General features: G+C 44.0%; 1 protein-coding gene across 1 annotated transcript; it reads right to left on the minus strand.

The window, feature by feature from the left end:
- Nucleotides 1–630: 630 nt before the first annotated feature.
- Nucleotides 631–6235, minus strand: LOC145543739 (regakine-1-like). Its single transcript, XM_081586279.1, has 3 exons — nt 6130–6235; nt 1269–1383; nt 631–1040 (listed from the first exon to the last, which is right to left on the minus strand). Exons 1-3 carry the CDS (start codon nt 6197–6199, stop codon nt 908–910), a joined length of 318 nt encoding a protein of 105 aa, XP_081442405.1. The 5' UTR covers nt 6200–6235; the 3' UTR covers nt 631–907.
- Between the last annotated feature and the right edge of the window lie 15046 nt (nt 6236–21281).

Genomic DNA, 21281 nt, shown 5'->3' on the forward strand with positions numbered 1-21281 from the left:
AAGCACGGCCAGACTGGCATCAGCCTCCGCCTCCTGCCTGCCTCCCTTTCCTCCTCACGCCCACAGAGCACCGCCCTGTACCTGCCTCTGTCTTTAGTTGAGGAGGTGGTGGGGAGGATGGGCACATTTCCAAGGTCACTTTTACCCCAGGTGTCAAGGATAAGGGCCAGGCAGCATCTAAAGAGACTGTAGGACTTCAGTGTTGGGGTGCATGGATTGGGGAGGGAGCACAGATTTTGAGGGAGAGCACAGATTTGAGGGGGGAGCACAAGGCGGTTGAGGGGTGCACAGAGAAGTAAATGTTTTGAATGGCAGAGACCTGGGGAAGAGCTTTCTGGGAACGGTGAGCCGTCTGCCCACTTGGACGAAGGAGTGACGAGGTGAGCTCGGTGTGCGCCTCAGCTCTGCACATGCAGACAGAGGGTCTCCCCACGGTCGTCTGTGTTCACACTGTTCACCTCGTCTAAGGACCCTGAACTGGGGTCACTGTTCGTCTTCCTCCTGATCCTAACTATGCCCCCACCATTCCACTATTTACACCTACTTCTACTGAAATGTTTACAAGGCCCTGGATACGCAGTAAATACCATGGAAGTGTCTGTAAAATCAAAGAAATGACCAGGCTGTCATCGAGAGAACCAGTTTAAGCCACCAGTCCCTTTCTGCAGCACAGATTTATTTCAAGCCCTGAGCGCCTGCAAGGGGACAACAGATGCTGTCCAGGGGCCACAGTCCCCTCTGGCCCCAGAAGGCAGAGCTTCACAGCAAAGCTTCAGGAGAGCGCAGACCATCAGAGCAGGAGCATGGAAACGCAAGCACGGGCTTTCATTCGGGCCAGGACTTGCCCAGGGCCCATCTGGGGCCGAGGGAGCTGGTTGGGGAGGGGAGGTAGCTCTGTGGCCTCTTCTCATGTTCCCTTGACTCTGGAGGTCCCACTGCTTCCAGCTCCCTTAGACCTTTGGTCCAGGTATTTGATGTACTTTTGCACCCAGGCCTGGCCTGGGTCAGCACAGAGGAGTCGCCCACCTCTGGTCTGGAAGCTGAGGAGCAAGAAGGAGAAGATGAGAAATGGAGAATCAGTGGGCAAAGAAGAGTCCGTCCCACCGCCCCAGCCTCTGCCCCCACCCCCACCAGCAGCTACCTCCTGTGTCACCCCCACCCCACCCCACTCTTATCACTGTTCCTAGAGAGTCCCGCCCCCCTTCCCTCTTCCAGCCCTACTGCTTCTTGAGATTGCACCCTTTCCATTGTTGGGGGGCTGCACTTACATGACCCCTGGCTGGGGGCACTTGTCACTGGTCCTTCGATAATTTTCCACCCAAGAGAGTGGGACTGTCCCTGTTATCGAGGAGTAACAGCAGCCATGCAGGTTATCAGCTTGTTCTGCAAGGTAGAGGACTGTAAGATGCTGGAAGCTTCTCCATGAGAAAGCTTAGACCTCTATCTGCATTCACCACAGCCCCTGAGGAGGGGAGGGAGACACGAGACGGGAGAACCTGGCAGGAAATGTCCTGGTCTTTTTCCTCCCTCCACCTTTTAAAAAATCTTTTGGCTAAGCCACACTGCATGTGGGATCTGGGTTCCCTGACCAGGGATAGAACCAGTGGCCCCTGCATTGGCAGCACAGAGTCTTAACGACTGGACGACGAGGGAGGCTCCCTTTCGGGGGCTCCCCCAAACCATCCCCTATCCCTGCTTCAATTGTCCTCCTCTAAGTCCTTTCCTCCTTCCATCTGCTTTTCCAGCCCCTCCCAACCTTTTCTCCGAGACCATCCCCAGGGCTGGGGCGGGACTCTGTGGTCCTAGTGTTTCAAATTTCTGGTTGTCCTCAGGATTCGGGAATAAGAAATCAGAATTCCCGGAAATTCTCAGATCATAAATTATTCTATATTCATCTTTTTAAAAAATGAGATGTAAATCATTTTAGGTTGCACTACATATTAAATTTTTTTTCATTTTTAAAGTTTTATTTTATTTTGAAGTATAGTTGATTTACAATGTGATGTTAGGTGATTTTTTTATATAACACTTTATTCTCATGTTTTAAAAATAATGTGACTACACAGTAAACAGTGAATCATTTTTCTATGGTTTTTTTTCCCCCTAAAGTTCCAGAGGTTTTCTGTAAAAATAAATTCAAAGTAACAATAAGGGAAGTTTCTATGTATGGTGACAAGATTATAAACTCAGTAACACATTTAATGTTCTCTAGCAGCTAAAGACAGTTGATAGTAAAAAAAAATGAAAAGATGGGAACATTGACACAAAATAAAGGGCCAATGAAAATCATTTAAAAACCAAAAAAAGTGTAACAACTATTTAAAATTTTTAAAGTTCTCATTCAAAAATAAAAATTTAAAACACAGACAGCATCAATTGCAAACTGTTTGTAGTCTTTACCTTTATTTTGTAGCAAATATTCCATAGAACATTTTTTCCATACTGGATTGGCCCAACTGTTGAAAGTATGTCTAAATGCATTTTCAATTGGAGTTTGGGTACTAAATGCTTCCTTCATATGAGCTAATTTCCTATTTAATGATGGACATATCTAGTCTGCTTCTCTTGAATTTGTTTTTCTCATTCAAATTGATATTGCTTTCTGGCCACAAAACACGTGGAATCTTATCTCCTGGACCAGGAATCAAACTTGTGTCCCTTGCATTGAAAGTGTGCAGTCGTAACCACTGGACCACCGGGGAAGTCCCCTGCTTTAGCTAATTTAGATTTTATATAAACGTAAGCAAATGTTTCTGGTTTCATGTCCTAGTATTCTGTGACATTTATGCATTTTCTCTTTGTATTTCCTCTTATGTGACTGGGCTTCCCTGGTGGCTCAGATGGTAAAGAATCCGCCTGCAATGCGGGAGACCTGGGTTCAATCCCTGAGTTGGGACTATCCCGTGGAGGAGGGCATGGTAACCCACCCCAGTATTCTTGCCTGGAGAGTCCCCATGGACAGAGGAGCCTGTGGGCTACAGTCCATGGGGTCACAAAGAGTCAGACACAGCTGAATGATTGTGAAAGTGTATGAATTTTACAAACTTATTAGCATTTCCTAGCAGCAGACAAAGCTGTGAACTCCCATGTGTAATAGGGCAATGATCTCAAGAAGCTGGATCAAGACCACTTCTCCTGTGTGTGCTCCTGTCCGCATCCCCCCACATGCTGATCTTAACCTTAACTCCATGTGCCAAATGTTTCCTGCTTTCACGCCTAATGTCAGCAAATTCCTTTAAGTCAGTGACATCTCTCTATTGAATGGTAAGCTTTATTCCATCAAGAGAATTAGGATACTTTTGCCTGTTTTCCCCAATTGCTCAACTGAGTTTTCTTGGGACTTGGAATTTAGAAAAAACATAAAATTTCCTGAGAAATGCTGAGAAGAATTCCCACATGAAAATGCTACTGGATGTCCAGGGTGGGCCACAGCAGGGCAGGACTGTTCCCTGCATCTGAGAAGACCCTCTCTCACAGGTCTGGGTAGGGGTAGGGGTGCTGCTAGAAGCAGGACGTTTGCTTGGCTCAGAGGAGCAGGGCTTGCCAGGAGGCTTGAAAGCTTCACTTGTCCTTGTTTCTTTTCCTGAAAGCTGTGTGACTCCAGTCAGGACACCCACCCTTTCCGAACCTTTGTCCTTGAAATGGCAAATAATAGCCTTGCAGCAATTACTGTGCAAACTGATATTTATACTGATGATTGTTTTGTGCAATAAAGGCCTTATAACCCCCACAGAACAGACCAGGAAGCTGTGGGTCAGAAAAACTAGACAAGGGACAGAAGGTCACAGGCTGGCCAGAGCAGAGCTTCCAGACCCAGGCTCCCGGGGAGAGATGACTGCTTCTGCCCCCAGTGCATTCCAGCGTGTTGCCTGAGCTAGTGGCACAGAGTCGGCTTTTTATGTATATATGGGATAGATCCTCTCTCGTGATGCTGGGCAGAGCAGCTGCAACTCTGGGTCAGGCATGCGATCATTGGGGTCAACACTGATGCATTTACCACCAGTCTTGACCCAGACAACCATTCTGCAGGTTGTTTTCAGTACAGTGTTCAAAAACATTACCTGTGCTAGACAGCATTCCATCATAAAATAGGCTTGTGTTGGATGATGTTCCCCAACTGTTGGCTAAGGTGAGTTCCGAGCACCTTTGGGATGGGCGAGGCTAAGCTATGGTGTCTCAGAGGTTCGGTGCATTGTATGCATTTTCAACTTCCGGTATTTTCCATTTCTGGTGCTTTTATCGGGAGGTAACCCCCTCATGAGTCAAGGAAGATGTGCGCTGAGACTCTACTATAGGCCTGGTGTCTGGCTTAGTTCCTGATGTGGTTCATCTCCCTTCCTCACAACCACCCTTTGAGAAGTTATCACTGATCCCGTTAGCAGATGAGAAGTCATATGACAATAACTGAAATTATTGGTAAGCAGTGAAAAGCTCTTTCACAGTCAAAATTCCTGGAAAACAGCCATCATCCATTGAACTAGCAGGATGTCAAATGGCAGTCCTAGTGTGGAGTATTGTTTGGTCTCTGATTTCAGTTGAAATTCAGCTCAGGAGAACTGTTTACAATAGCCAAAACCTGGAAGCAATCTAAATGTCTATTGATAGAGGAATGGGTAAAGAAGATGTGGTACATATATACAATGGAATATTACTAAGCCATTAAAAAGAATGAAATAATGCCATTTGCAACAATGTGTATGGATTTAGAGATTGCCATACTGAGTGAACTTGGGCAAACGCTGGGAGATGGTGATGGGTAGGGAGGCCTGGCGTGCTGCAGTTCCTGGGGTCGCAAAGAGTTGGACACGACTGGATAACTGAACAGCAACAACAACAACATACTAAGTGAAGTAAGTCAGATAGAGGAGAAATGTTGTATGACATCCCTTATACGCAGAATCTAAAAATAAATGATACAAGTGAACTTATAAACAGAGACTCACAGACTTAGAGGATGAACTTATGGTTGCCAAGAGGGAAGGATGGGGGATGGAATAATTAGAGAGTTTGAGAGGGACATGTACACACTGCTATATTTAAAATGGATAACCAATAATGACCTACTGAATAGCACAGGGAACTCTGCTCAAAGTTATGTGGATGGGAGAGGAGTTTGGGGGAGAATAGACGCATGTGTATGTATGGTTGAGTCCCTTCCCTGCTTACCTGAAATGGTGACAACATTGTCAATCATCTATACACCAATACAAAAAAAAAAAGTTAAAAAAAAAAGAGAAATTCAGCTCAGGGGAGTAGTTTCCTGGGAAGCCTCCTCCCAGGTCCCTCTGTGCCACCTTCTCCCCTGGCTCCAGCTCCCTGCAGAGAGGCAAGCAGGCCTGTTGAGGGCAGTGAGCTGGGGGTCAGGACACTGGGGTTTAGCCCTGCCTCTTTCACAGTCACCTGCTGTTTCCCCTTCCTGTAGCACAGGGATTAACTGAGAGCTCAGTACACGGCTCTGTGCCGTGCACACACTGGACAAGGCTTGCAGGGAGAGGAGGGAAGCTGACCCGGGTGTCTCAGGCTCAAATGCCCCGAGACCACGTGGACAGCAGCTGGGTGTGGCGGGCAGTGGGGACCCTGAGGCCTGGGCAGCGCCCCCTGTCTAAGGGGACAGCACCTCCACCTCAGTCCCAGTGGGAGGTGAGCTTGTGGAAACTCGGGCTCATGTCTGCTTGGTCTTCCATATTTGTGAAAGAAAAGGGCAATAGGGATTTTTAACATTTCCAGTTTTTCAATGTTGGCAAACATTGAAATTTGGTCAAACCCCATCTAAGCCATGAAGAGAGCAGATCCTTTGTGATTTCCTCTCGCCCAGATTCTGCTCCTGCCTGGAGGCAGCTGAACAGACACCTGGAGGGCTCTGGGTCAGCTTCTCAAGGCTGGGGACCAAAGGTCAGGAAGGCTGTTTTCAGAGGCAGGTTTTCCCCACCCCAGGGGAGGCAGAAGTGAGCCCCGACCACAAATGGGGAGACACCCTCAGGAAAGACACTGTCTGTTTCGCAGGAACCCCAGACCACGTTTTCTAGACCACACATAGCTCCTGACTGCAACCCCCAATCCTGTTCCCCACCTTCAGTCTCCAGCCCCTGAGTTCTCTTTGTTCAGAGCAATGAGAGTAACAGGTCTCACCTATATTGGCCTCTGAGTGCAGGATGGCAAGAGTGAGGAGGAAGACCGGGGTAGCCAGGCTGACCCTCATCCTTCTGGGTGCTGACAGTTACAGGAACAGGGCTGGGTTCTCTGGCTCCTTGAAATCTGGGCTGTGAGCCACCTTTATAAGAGACTGCTGCTCAGGAAGTCACAAGATCCAAAAATTTAAGGTTGCATGGCAGTTTCGATTCTTTGGAATTGTGACCACTGACATATGTAAATTATGAGAACTCAGTCAATTTAGACAAAGAAAAGAGGAAGGCAGAGAACGACCCTGGCTTTCAGTTTGGCTGATATCTTGAGGGTGGTGGTGGGGGAGGCCCAGAGACCAGGAGCTGTATCAGAAACGGTCCCCCCTCTCTTCGTCTCCCCTGGGAGCCTGGTTAAGCCCCCTCGGTGAGCCCGACCTCAGGTGTGGACCATGAACTCAGAGGCCGGGTGACTGTCTCAGGACCAGCAGCTCCGGCCTGATGCCAGGAGAGGGATGTGGGGTGAGTTCAGGATTCACCCCGAGCACGAGGTCCAGGCCTGATAGGGGCTGTGGTAGGGAGCAGTGTCCAGGGGGTTCCTGGGATGGCTGGGCCTCACCAGCAAGGATGGACTGGAAACCTTCACTTACGCGGAACAGAAGGGCCCTGCCCCCTGCCCAGCTCAGGGATCTTCATCAGACCCTTAGCTACCCAGGCAGGGCCTGGGCTCTCTGCTCAGCCAGGCCAGCCTCCAGGACAAGACTGAGGGACAGTTTCTTCTGGACTGAGTTGGGGGAGCCAGAGGCAGGGCAGCGTTGTCCACAGAAAACAGTTGTGTATTGTCACCCTAAGTGTGTGCTGCAGGGGTCCTGCCCAGGATGCCAGGATAGTTTAGTGACCGAGATGGAAGGTGCCAACCACCCTGGTTTGCCTGGATAAGAGGGTTCCAGCAAATTTGGAAAACTCCACAGTGGCCACAAGACTGGAAAAAGTCAGTTTTCATTCCATGTCCTAAGAAAGGCAATGCCAAGAATGGTCAAACTACCGCACAAATGCACTCATCTCACACACTAGCAAAGTAATGCTCAAAATTCTCCAAACCAGGCTTCAGCAATACGTGAACCATGAACTTCCAGGTGTTCAAACTGGTTTTAGAAAAGGCAGAGGAACCAGAGACCAAACTACCAACATCCGCTGGATCATCGAAAAAGCAAGAGAGTTCCAGAAAAACATATACTTCTGCTTTATTGACTACGCCAAAGCCTTTGACTGTGTGGATCACAACAAACTGTGGAAAATTCTGAAAGAGATGGGAATACCAGACCACCTGACCTGCCTCTTGAGAAACCTGTATGCAGGTTAGGAAGCAACAGTTAGAACTGGACATGGAACAACAGACTGGTTCTAAATAGGAAAAGGAGTATGTCAAGGCTGTATATTGTCACCCTGCTTATTTAACTTATTTGCAGAGTACATCATGAGAAATGCTGGACTGGATGAAGCACAAGCTGGAATCAAGACTGCTGGGAGAAATATCAATAACCTCAGATATGCGGATGACACCACCCTTACGGCAGAAAGTGAAGAAGAACTAAAGAGCCTCTTGATGAAAGTGAAAGAGGAGAATGAAAAAGCTGGCTTAAAGCTCAACATTCAGAAAACAAAGATCATGGCATCTGGTCCCATCACTTCATGGCAAATAGATGGAGAAAGAGTGGAAATAGTGAGAGACTTTATTTTTGGGGGTTCCAAAATCACTGCAGATGGTGACTGCAGCCATGAAATAAAAAGACACTCCTTTTGAAGAAAAGTTATGACCAACCTAGACAGCATATTAAAAAGCAGAGACATTACTTTGTCAACAAAGGTCCATCTAGTCAAGGCTATGATTTTTCCACTAGTTATGTATGGATGTGAGAGTTGGACTGTAGAGAAAGCTGAGTGCCGAAGAATTGATGCTTTTGAACTGTGGTGTTGGAGAAGACTCTTGAGAGTTCCTTGGACTGCAAGGAGATCCAACCAGTCTATCCTAAATGAGATCAGTCCTGAATATTCATTGGAAGAACTGATGTTGAAGCTGAAACTGCAATACTTTGGCCACCTGATGCGAAGAACTGACTCACTGGAAAAGACCCTGATGCTGGGAAAAATTGAAGGCAGGAGGAGAAGGGGATGACAGAGGATGAGACAGTTGCATGGCATCACTGATTCGATGGACTTGAGTCTGAGCAAGCTCTGGGAGTTGGTGATGGACAGGGAAGACTGATGTGCTGCAGTCCATGGGATTGCAAAGAGTCGGACACGACTTAGTGACTGAACTGAACTTATCTTTATTGAACTTCTTCTGCATGCCAGATACTTTCTACAACCTGGTGATACTGAGGCAGACAAGAAAAGAAGGCTTCTGCTTTTTAGATGCTCAAATTATACTGGAGAATCAGACAAACAGGGAGTAGGAGATGGAATTAAACGTTCAGTTCAGTTCAGTTCAGTCGCTCAGTCATGTCCGACTCTTTGTGACCCCATGAATTGCAGCACGTCAGGCCTCTCTGTCCATCACCAACTCCCACAGTCTACCCAAACCCATGTCCATCGAGTCAGTGATGCTATCCAACCATCTCATCCTCTGTCGTCCCCTTATCCTCCTGCACCCAATCCTACCCAGCATTAGGGTCTTTTCCAATGAGTCAACTCTTCGCATGAGGTGGCCAAAGTATTGGAGTTTCAGCTTCAACACCAGTCCTTCCAATGAACACCCAGGATTGATCTCCTTTAGGATGGATTGATTGGATCTCCTTGCAGTCCAAGGGACTCGCAAGAGTCTTCTCCAACACCACAGTTCAAAAGCATCAATTCTGCGGCACTCAGCTTTCTTCACCATCCAACTCTCACATCCATACATGACCACTGGAAAAACCATAGCCTTGACTAGACGGACTTTTGTTGGCAAAGTAATGTCTCTGCTTTTAAATATGCTATCTAGGTTGGCCATAACCTTCCTTCCAAGGAGTAAGCATCTTTTAATTTCATGGCTGCAATCACCATCAGCAGTGATTTTGGAGCCCCAAAAAATAAAGTCTGACACTGTTTCCACTGTTTCCCCATCTATTTCCCATGAAGTGATGGGACCAGGTGCCATGATCATAGTTTTCTGAATGTTGAGCTTTAAGCCAACTTTTTGACTCTCCTCTTTCACCTTCATCAAGAGGCTCTTTAGTTCTTCACTTTCTGCCATAAGGGTGGTGTCATCCGCATATCTGAGGTTATTGACATTTCTCCTGGCAATCTTGATTCCAGCTTTTGTTTCTTCTAGCCCAGTGTTTCTCATGATGTACTCTGCATATAAGTTAAATAAGCAGGGTGACAATATATAGCCTTGACATACTCCTTTTCCTATTTGGAACCAGTCTGTTGTTCCATGTCCAGTTCTAACTGTTGCTTCCTGACCTGCATACAGGTTTCTCAAGAGACAGGTCAGATGATCTGGTATTCTCATCTCTTTCAGAATTTTCCACAGTTTATTCTGATCCACACAGTCAAAGGCTTTGACGTAGTCAATAAAGCAGAAATAGATGTTTTTCTGGAACTCTCTTGCTTTTTCAATGATCCAGCGGATATTGGCAATTTGATCTCTGATTCCTCTGCCTTTTCTAAAACCAGCTTGAACATCTGGAAGTTCACGGTTCACATATTGCTAAAGCCTGGCTTGGAGAATTTTTAGCATTAGGAAGAGGATAAACCAAGGTGTTCTGATAGACCCGAGGATTGAGTGGAGGTTGCTTAACAAGCCAGTCAGGGGAGCCTCTTCAGAGGGAGTTCACTTCTGCTGGGGCTGGCTTGTTGGGGATGAGCAGGACTTGCTCGGGGGATATTGGGGGAGGTGTGTCCTACGAGTGGGAACAGCAAGGCCAAGACCTAGAGGAAGAATGGGTTTGGGGCATTTGAGGAATAGACACAAGAGTGGGTGACTGAAGAGAAGGGAGGTGAGATCCATTGTCCAGGTCCTTTGTGTCCAGTCACTTGACTGTTTACTTTCCATTTCACCCATGTGAGCCCTGAAGGTAGTTGTATCCTGGAGAACAGGTGGGTGGATGTAACAAGAGCTCTTGTCAGTTGCTTTAAGGGAAAGCAGGAAAAAAAGACTGTGGATTCCTTCCCCTGAGACTTCAGTCTCCCCCCTGTAGGTGGATAGAGAGGGTCTGAGCTGCCTGATTTCTCCCAGCAAACGAGAGCCCAGTGGGGAGCAGGGCCTCTCCCCATTCTTTGTTAGTTCATAGAGATGGAGATGCATGTGGTGGATGCCTCTGATGGCTGCCTTTGTCCTCCCTGCTGACTGTGGGCTCCTGGGTGTGCACCAGGATGGAGCAGGTGGCCAACACTGGCCCTTGTCCTTTGGTGAGCAGAGCATCAGATGTGAGGGAGGTGGGGGACACACGTGGGCAGGAGGAGGGGAGAAGCTGATTCACTCATATCATCACTTGGGTCCCTGTGCCAAGTCCTTGGCTCTTGAATCTAAGTTCCTGGTAACACTTAGTTATCTGCCTTCCATGCTTTTGTAAGCAGCATGCACCCTCCTCCTGAAGCTTTATTCTTTCATAACTGACCCTACTTCTCTACTCAGAAAAGAAGGGCTGGAGTGAGGCAGGAGGCCTGGGGAGGATTAAGGCTGGGTAACTTTTGGAGGGGGTAAAGTTTTTTTTTTTTTTTTTGCACTGGCACATGGGATATTGTGCCAGCCCACAGTAGACAGTACGTTAGTTTCCTGAGTAGTACTGTTTTCTCAGCTGGAGAAAATTTATTAAATGCTGGCGAGCAGAGCCTTTGCTCACAGCTTTTTCCAGCCCACAGTTCCTCAGAAGTTCATTGCTGCCAGAGAAGGAAGTGAAGTTGTTCCAGCCTCACTTGCCCTAGCTGTGCACCCATGCTGACTTGCAATGTACACTTCCTTTTCAAAGAGCCAACAGAGAATTTCTTACCAAGAATTGCAAAGGCATAGAATCTTGTCCGTGACAGAGGTGGATGACCCCTCTCAAGTTCATGAAATCCCTCTTTTTTCCTCTTCCCTTTTTGGAAACTCGGTTGCTGTTTGTTCATCTTATATTCTACTACCTCCCTGTCTCCTAAGAATCCACAAAGATGACCATTCTGTAAGCTGTCTGGGCTGCTAGAAAGGACTTCATCCAAGTCAAGGAATGAAACACCATACAATCTCCTACCCATCTTGGGCTTCAATTTCTTCTCACCCATGGAAATTATGCCCTTTTAGACTGTAATGAACAGAGAAGGAAATGGACAGAGAAGGGACAAATAAATATTGGAGACCAAGTGTTGTGCTTTATCCCTTCCACCTGTTTATTCATCAATTCACTCATTTACTCTTTCATTTTTGCTATAAATAATTATTGAATGCATCCTATGAGCTGAGCACTTCTGGGCGCCAGAGATTAAGCCATGAGTAAGATGCATAGAGTCCTCTGAAAGTTTAAGTAAGCAGTAGGCTTTTGGCACATTCTTCTTCTTCTTTTTGGCCATACTGCACTTCTTGTGGGATCTTAGTTCCCCGACCAGCGATTGAATCCAGGCCCTCCAAAGTGAGAGAGCAGAGTCCTAACCACTGGACCACCAGGGAATTCCCTGGCTCATCCTTCTCAAAATGAGACAAACCAAAAGCATTCATCATGATTTATTATTGAAAAAGTAGTACTATGAAGGAGTTTAGAAAATACTTAAGCAAAAAGAAGTAAACAGAAATTCTCTATGGTCGCACAGTATCACTTTCAGATGTATCTTTTTCTCTTGCCTCTGCATGCTCTTTCCTGAGCTGGGATCATACACAAAAATATCAGTTTCATAGTCTGTGCTTTGACCTATTGTAAGCAAATATCATTTCACTATAAAATTCTATATGTGGCTGAAACTAATTTTTTAAGAAAAATGGTGCATAATTCTTTTTTTTAAAAATAAATTTATTTATTTTAGTTGGGGGCTAATTACTTTACAATATTGTGATAGTTTTTGCCATACATTGACATGAATCAGCCATGGGTTTACATGTGTTCCCCCTCCTGGACCCCCCACCCACCTCCCTCCCCATCCCATCCCTCTGGGTCATCCCATTGCCCCGGCCCTGAGCATTTGTCTCTTACAGACTTTTCAAGAAAATCAAACTATAAGAAAAAACTCATTGTTTACTACTATTCATATTTTGATGTGCAATTTTCTAGTCATTTTTCTATATATAATCATTATACATATTAAATACATATACCTTTAAACAAAAAATGGGGTCATACTAAATGTTCTTTTCTATAACCTGATTGTTACGGCTTTATAATTGCTTTTATTTAGCATTGAGTAGGCATTAAATAGGGCTTCCCTGGTGGCTCAGATATTGAAGAATCTGCCCATTGAAGATAGGGGTTTGATCCCTGGGTTGAGAAGATCCCCTGGATAAGGGAATGGCTACCCACTCCAGTATTCTTGCCTGGAGAATTCCATGGACAGAGGAGTCTGGTGGGCTACAGTCCATGGGGTCTCAGATAGCAGGACACAACTGAGTGACTCACACACACACAGACAGAGGCATAAAGCAAAGATTGATAATGAAGAGAAACAGCATAACAAACATCCATGCACCCACTACCCCATGTGGCCCTCTGCAATTCTGTCCCTTTTCCCTTTTCCTCCAAACAATCTCTCTTCCAAACATAGTCTATGCTATACTCTTGCTTTTCCTGTGATTTTTATTACCAAGTTCAAGCTTGTACAGCTCACCCTAAAACAGGCCAATTAATCAAGAGACAAGTTGCTGAGGCAAGGAATAGTGACTCTATGCAGAAAACCCACGGAGGGAGAAGATGGTGGACTAGTGTCCCAAAGAACTGTGTTTCCTGAGTTAGAATTCAGCCTTCTTTTACACTATAAGGAGAGGGAGTAAGGTACTGGTTCTTGTCAGACTCCAGAGGAGATGTGTTAATTTCTCCTATCTGGCAGCAATTCACAGGTGGGGCATGGTTGGAAAGTTTCCTATGAGCTAAACAAAGGTATTTTAGCTTGATGATCATGACATGGGAGGCAGGGCTCCCAAAGATGGGTCATTGTGCATAATTTAAGCTTACAGGCAATATCTCTTAAGTGATTAACTTGTGTGAGAATACGAAGTTTCTTCCCTATCACAGTTTCACCAAGTATACTTGAATCTTAAACAATGTATTTTTAGTTTTGTATATTTTTGAACTTTATGTGAGTAGAATCATTATATGTATTCTCTCATAGCGTGTTCGCTCAACATTCTGCTGCTGAAATTCACCCATATAACTGTATCTAGCTGTACTGCATTTTCTTTCACTCCTGGCGGTATTTCAGCATGTGAATACACCGTGATGTATTTTTCATTTTCCCATTTAAATTTTTGCTAATAATTGATTTTATTAATTTATTTCTGCTAATGCCAAAAGGGCTGCTGTGAGTATCCTTGTGCATATTCCCCAGTGTACATGTGCAAGGGTATTTGGGGGATATATTTAGGAGCGGGTGTGCTAGGTCCTTGGCTAAGCACACTTTTGAAATGGAGTAGGACCCTATGGTCATTGCCCCCAACCCATGTCTTTTGCCTGCCTTTTATTTGTGGAAAACTTTGGTCAGAGAATAGGTTTAATCAGAGAAATGAGAAATGCGAAAACAGAGGGAAACTGTCAAAGGAGATCAAATGATAATAACGTAGTCATTAAGCGTAGTTAAGGACCTTTAGTTCCTTCTCAAGAACTGTAGCTAATATTCTGAACCATATCCTGTGAGCTACCTTATGGATACTGAAACCCCACGTGGAAGACTTTAATTATGATGACCCAGACTGTACCCACCCACATAAGCTGCCACAATTCTGAGAACTGACCTCAAAGAAGTGGAAACAAACCGATCCTGGAACTGAAGATGAACTGTACCTAAAACAACCAAGATGACACTGGTTGCACCACCGATGACCAATTTGAAGATGACCGTCAGAGCTGACTGTGCTGTTTCTACATAGAGCCCCCTCCTTCTGAAGATAAGAGCTCTTGCCCCACTGGTTGCCGGTGATGGGGAGTCAGCCTTTGGACAGATGTCTGCTCAGCAACCCCACCCTCCACGCAGATGCCAGGATCTGAAATAAAGTAAGCTTTCCTTTCCACCCACCTGGCCTGTTTATTGGCTTTTGAGCAGTGAGCAGCTGGACCCCACATACTCTTTTGGTAACACTTTTACTATACAGGATGACAACAGCATTTTCCAAAACCACAGGACCTAGTCACAGTGCCAGCCACAGCATGTGGGTATCAGTAGTTCTACATCCTCTCTAATATTATACTTCGCAAATTTAATATTTAATTAAATTCAGAAGAAGACACACAGGATGGAAGGAAGGACAGCTTTATTCTTTCCAAATCCAGAATCCACAACTGGGTACACATAGTCCATAAATATTGCTGGTTTGATAAATTTCTTACAGTGTCTGCCCCGGACCCAGCTGATTGCAGGCCCTGAAATCCCTGTGTGACCGAAGAGCACAACGTGAGGGGATGTGAGAGCAGGCCGTGATCTGTCAGCACCTGTTGTAAATAATACAATTGGAAGTTGGAAAGGAATTACAACCAGAACATAGCACACATAAATTTAACATAAAGGGAAGCTGAGCCCTAGAGTTTGTCTGGAAGTGGTTCCTGAGATCGCAGGGACCTCGCCTGGCTCAGGTCCCTGTAACCAATCTGTTCACGTCTCTAGCTCTTTCCCTGCTGGTTGTAGACCCCTCAGGGGTCTAATTGCGATTGCTGATGTATTCCTGGATTCACACCTTGCTGGGGTTGGCACAGACTTTACAGTCTCTTATATGGAGGAAGCAGTGGTAAAGGGGAAAAACGCCTAAAAGAGAAACAGTTCAGGAGCAGAATATCTGTGGGATTCTTTCTCTTTCTACTCCGTGTTTCTCTCTGTGCTGGGGATCTCAGATTCAGTCTAATTTCAGAGGGAGAAATATTTCCCCAAGCCCCAGGATCCCTAGACATTTGTTTCATTGCTCATGGGGGCTGACTTGCTGTCTTCTGCACAAAGGTAGCTCTTCCTTGACCCCGTGTAGGCCCTGGGCCTAGGCGGAAACTCCCCAGGGACCTCTCCCGCGTCCTGCACACCTAGCAGGGCCCCAGGGCGCTGGTCCTTTCCAGGAGGTTTCCTCGCCCACCTGTCTGTGGGCTGTGCCCACTCCTTGTCCTTCAGGATCTTTCTCCCATGGAGAGTCAGGAGGACTGGCTCTGATATAGCATCAGGATAGAAGGATAAGCTGCTGGTCTCTAATGGGAAATTTGTGAGGGACCCAATGAGAAAAGTATGAGAAACCGCAAGATTTGCCAGTTTCATTTCTCTTTCCAAATGACCAGTTTTTGACTTCTCGGATTTTTCTCTTTTCTGATGTCTGTTTCATTGCTTGCCAGTCTTATTCTTTGCTTCCATGAACTTACTTTGGGCTTAACTTCCTCAGTTCTTCCTAGCTTCTTAAGGTGAAAGATTTATTCAATTTTTCTATATCTTTCTGGTTTTTGAATAGAAATATTAAAAGCTCTAAATTTTTTTGTAGGTCTGCTTTAGCTTCAAAATGACAGGTTTTTATATCATGTGTTTTCATCATCATTCAGTTCAAAATATTTTCTTGTTTCTCTTGTGATTTTTATCTTTGCCCCATGAGTAATTTAGAATTGCATTCTTTATTTCCAAATATTTGAGTGTTTCCTATCTATTTTATTGTTATTGATTTCTAATTAGATCAATCAGGTTTAATTGATTCTACTATGGTCAGAGAATATACTTTGCGTTATTTTAATTCTTGGATATTTATTGAGACTTGTTTCTTGGCCCAGATATGGTGTGTCTTAGTGACTGTCCCATGTACACATGAATATGTATACTGTATTTGCATTTCCTGAAGTTGATTTTGTTGTGCTTAGCTGTTGTCTTTTTTGTATTTGTCTTACTTGGGACTCCTGAGCTTTGTGGATCTGTAGTTTAATGTCTTTGACTCTTTTCTTTCTTCCTAATTCTCTCACCCTTTCTGATACTCCAACAAACATACATATTTATTTCTTTATTTGATACTTTTCTACATGTCTTGAATGCACTCTTCCTATTTTCAACATTTTTTCACTTTTGATATCTTAACAGGATATTTTCTATTGACCTATCTTCAAGTCTACTGGTTCTTTGCTCTGTCTAGTCTGGTGTTAGCCTAGCTAATATACCCTTCACCTATACGATCTTATTTTTCATTTTTAACGTTCCTCTTTGATCCTTTTTAAAGGTTTTCAGTGTCTCTGATGAAATTCCCATCTCTTAATTCATCCTGGCCACTGATCAGATTTCTGTCCTTATAGTTTCATCCTAGTGGAATAATTCAATATGTTGCCTTTTCAGTCTGGATTCTTAATGTCATGCTTGTGACACGTATCCATATTTTTGCATGTGTCAGTCGTTGACTCCTTTTTGTTGCTGAGTAATATACTGTGTGAATGTATAGCCAGTTCTGCTATCATAGTTCTTTAGAAAATGTGAATTTATTCTAATATGATTGACACATTAGGAAACGATTTGAGCATAAAGAAAATTCCATTTGCTTACATGTGATTTTATCCACAACAAACACCAGGTGAACAGGCCTCATAGGGTATATGTTACTACAGCATGCACGCGCACACAGACACACACACTCACGCTCAAACACCTACCATCTACCTCAGTTCACTGCGTATGTTATAAGCCATACCCACCCACAACTCGAATTACAAGTTTCTGATTTTAGACAACCGTCCTTCTCCCACTTCACAATAACTCACAAGCTGCAACCCTCTGACTCACACTTCCACAAGCAAACTTTCAGTGTTTTTCAAAGTGTCATATTTGCTGTAGTATTTATGTTAACTATTTCACATATGTAAAGTTGTGCTATTATTTTATTCGATTCTTAGTTTTTCCAGTGTGTCACTGAGGAAGTGTTTGAGTGTTGTGTCCCAACCTCGTTTCCCTGAAACCCTATGGTTTTTATTGCACAATTTCTCACATTGCAGTGATTTTTAAGAATGCATGTTTTGTGTTATAGCAGCATAATGGTACCACAATTTGTTTATCCATCCACCACTTAAAAGATATTCAAGTTCTATTTGGAATGAAACTTGGGGGTATTTGAGTAAAACTTGTACAAACATTTGTGTACAAGTCTTTGGACATAAGAGAAAAATAGTGAGATGTCTGAGGAAGTAAATGTAAATGTTCTGATGTGGATGGAGCCATGACGTTGTCTGGAGATGGGAGAATGTGGCATGGAGCTCACTCTTCATTTGCACCCCAAGCTCCCTGGCTGCCTGCTATACTCAGTGCCATCAAACCTCCTCTGGATGGACTAATAGTAGTAAGGAAAAATAATGAGAAAAGAAAAAGGAAACATTTTAATTTCTTTTAAAAGCAAAATTGTGTGTTCTATACCCTTAGGTATGTAACATGTTTGTTATTTTTCTAAATTTTTGGCATGTGAAGAATATTAACCATTACTCAAGTTGTGTACATCTTTCCTAAAATCGGGGCCATACTTGTGATTTCCTAAGTTGCAGAGTTCTACTGCAATCTTATGAGTAATTCTTCTCCTTTATTTTCCAGCACTAGGCAGTGTCACTGCCCTCCATCTTCCTGAAATTTTCTTTTTTTTAAAATAAATTTATTTATTTTAGTTGGGGGCTAATTACTTTACAATATTGTAGTAGTTTTTGCCATACATTGACATGAATCAGCCATGGGTTTACATGTGTTCCTGAAATTTTCTATGCAATTTAATAAGATGTTGGTTGGGAATTTATCCCGCAAAAAACTGTTGTCTCACCCCCAAAAGACAATTCTATATATCCCTTCCAGAGACAATATCCCCTGGAGATGGCAGGACTATCCCTGTATCTCTTTTCATCCTTTCAGACTACTGGAGCCGGAGATTGAACAGAGGGGGAGAGAATCATTGCCCTGGGCAGGGAATGTTATTGCTTCACCACTCCCATAAATGCAGATGAGGGAAGACCAAGGGAAGTATTTGTAGAGATTGGAGGTGCCATGAAGGATAGAGGGAGTCGTCTCGAAACCTAGGTAGATTCAACATAGACAGTATATCTGCTGATGTGCCCTGAATGTACCCAAGTAGGGGTAAGGGGAAAGGAGAGGAATAGCAGAGAGACTTCGCCTATACTCTGACTTTTGTTTGATAAGCATGCATAAAGCGAAGCTGCCAGAGTGGGGAGAGGGACTTGAATCATCTTACCTTTGCCCACCCAAGAGGATGATCTTTTGGTTAGCTGCAAGCAGAGTACCAACTGAAACAGGGAATGTCATGTTAAAACTGTTTCAGGTGGAACCACAGCTTGAGAGACAGTGGTCTGATGGTTAAGAGCTTGGGACATGACATGTCACGCTGTCAGTTGCACACCCCAGGGTTGTCAACACCCTTTGGTTAACAGAGGGGTTCAGAGTATCTGCACGAATAGCTCAATTTCTCCATCAGTTGGAAACACTTCTGATGAAATTGCTTGTTCTTTGAGGTCTTTCTGAAGAAATGATTTCCTAGTTAGAGGGTGGCCAGAAGCTGGTATTGCAGCAGACCTCCTTCAAGGACAGACAGATCTGTGAAGTGTGTGCTAACTGCTGCTCCCACAGAGCAGAGGGTGCTGATGTTCTTTCACAGCTGATCTGACCACACAGATGTGATATCAACAATGATGCCACCAGTGGTCCTGGTCAGAAATAGCCCTCACCATCTGGGCTGGAAGATCCACTTCTAAGACGGCTTCCTCGGTCACATGTGGTGCCTGGGCTGGGAATTTCACTGGAGCCGTGTACATATGGCCCTTCTAGATGGCAGTCTTAGGGCTCAAAGATAAGTGTTCCAGGTGAATAAGGGAGAATCTGCCTGGCTTTTTATGACTTAGTTACAGAAGTCCTGTCGTATTTCTTCTATCATAATCTACTGGTCAAAGCAGTCACTCCTGATCAGATTCAAGGAGAGGGGACCTAGATCCCTGCCTCTTCCTGGGAGGAGTGTCAAAGAAATCATGGCCATGTTTTAAAACCACTATAGTATCATTTTATCTATAAGTATTCGTATTAGCTTCTTATTTTTTATTTTTATTTATTTAAAAAATTTAAGTAGAATTGACTTACTGAATCATGTAAGTTTCAGGTGTACAGCACAGTGCTTCAGTTGTATTAGCTTTTTGTTGCTGCTGTAACAAATGACCCCAAACTTAGTGGCTTAAAACAATTCAAATGTATTCTCTTACAGTTCTGGAGGTCAGAAGTCTGAAATGAGTCTCACTGGGTTAAAATCAAGGTATCTGCAAAGCTGCCTTCCTTTTTGGAGGGATGCCCTCCTCTGCTATTTGGGGCTTCCCAGGTGACGCTAGTGGTAAAGAATCCACCTGCCAATACAGGTGACACGAAGGATGCGTGTTGGATCCCTGGATTGAGAAGATCCCCTGGAGAAGGAAATGGCAGTCCATCCAGTATTCTTGCCTGGAGAATCCCCGTGGACAGAGGAGCCTGGTGGGCTACAGTCCATAGAGTTGCAAAGAATTGGACACAACTGAAGCAACTTAGCACGCACACACAAGGGACGATCATTTTCTTGCTTTTTTTGACTTCTAGAGGTTGCGCCACATTCCTTATCTGTAGCCAGCAATGGCCCTTCCAGTCTTCCTCATATTGCATCACTCAGACACTGACACTCCTGCTACCCTTATGAGGATCCTTGTGGTGACGCTGGGTCATACAGATAACCCAGGGTAATCTCCTCATATCAAAAACAGTTGAAGGCTATTTTGATTCCTCAGTGCTGTGTAATGTAACATATTCACAGTTTCCAGAGATTCCAGAGTGGCCTCTTTGAGAGAGGGGTCATTATTCTGCCTACTGCACTACTTCAGTCTATATCTTAAAAAAATAAAGATTAAAAAAACACAGTCACACCACCATTGCTTATTTGCCATCTGTATATATCCTTCACTGAAATGTCTGTTCATGACTTTGACCCATTTTCTAATTGGATTTTTCATTTGTTTGTTTAATGTTAAGATTTGAGTGTTCTTTATATATTTCAAATATAAGTGCTTTGTTAAACATGTGGTTTGCAGACTTTTCTCCCTTTCTATAGTTCGTCTGTTCATCTTCTTCACAGGGTCTTTTGAAGAACAAAAGTTTAACATTGCTGAGGTCTAATTTATAGATCTTTCCTTCTATGGGTTGTGTTTTGGATGTCCAATCTGAGACCTTTTTGCTTTGTCTTAGGTCCAGAAGATTTTCCCTTTTTTTTTTCCTAAAAGTTTTGTGGTTTTTTTTTTTCTTATAAATTTATTTATTTTAGTTGGGGGCTAATTACTTTACAATATTGTAATAGTTTTTGCCATACATTGTTTTACGTTTAAGTCCATGATCCATTTTGAGTTAATTCTTGTGTAAGGTGTGAAGGTCAAGATGTCTTTGTTTTGTTTGTTTTTGGTCTATGCATGTCTAGTTTTTCTGGCACCATTTGTTAAAAAGATTATTCTTTCTCCATTATCTTGTCAATAAATGTTTGAAGCCAAATGTGCTTTTGAAGCCAACTAGATATGAAGATTATTTCTTTTTGTGCAAAGGATTAAAATTACTGATGTTATTTCCTTAATAGATATAGGACCATTCATATTTTCCATATATTTTTGTTACATAGTCTTCTCATGTCAGTAAATTATATTTCTGATAAGAGAGGAAAGGGACTAAACTCCAAAGGAACAGCAAAATTTAGCACACATGTACCAGCCTGAGCTGGAAGAGTGCCTTGGGTCTGGATTTTGAGGGTGCTTGATCAAGGAAGCTGGAACACAAGAATGTATTAGGAGGTACTTATTGACCTAGGAGTATTCTTTCTGGATATAGGCTATTACTTCCTGGTAAGGATCCCAGAGGTTGGTGCAATTTTGCAGCCAGGAAAGCTCCAGAATCCTGGAGAAATTAATAACTCATGCAGAGTGAACTTAAGATATTTGAATTGCATGACAGATGGAGAAGGAAGGGGTGGAAATGACCGTGGAAGTTGGCATGGTGGAGTAGATGTACCATGTGAGGCTGAAAGAC

The sequence above is a fragment of the Giraffa tippelskirchi genome, chromosome 3 (assembly GCF_054371585.1).
Source record: "Giraffa tippelskirchi isolate mGirTip1 chromosome 3, T2T-mGirTip1v1.2.pri, whole genome shotgun sequence".
Lineage (NCBI taxonomy): Eukaryota > Metazoa > Chordata > Mammalia > Artiodactyla > Giraffidae > Giraffa > Giraffa tippelskirchi.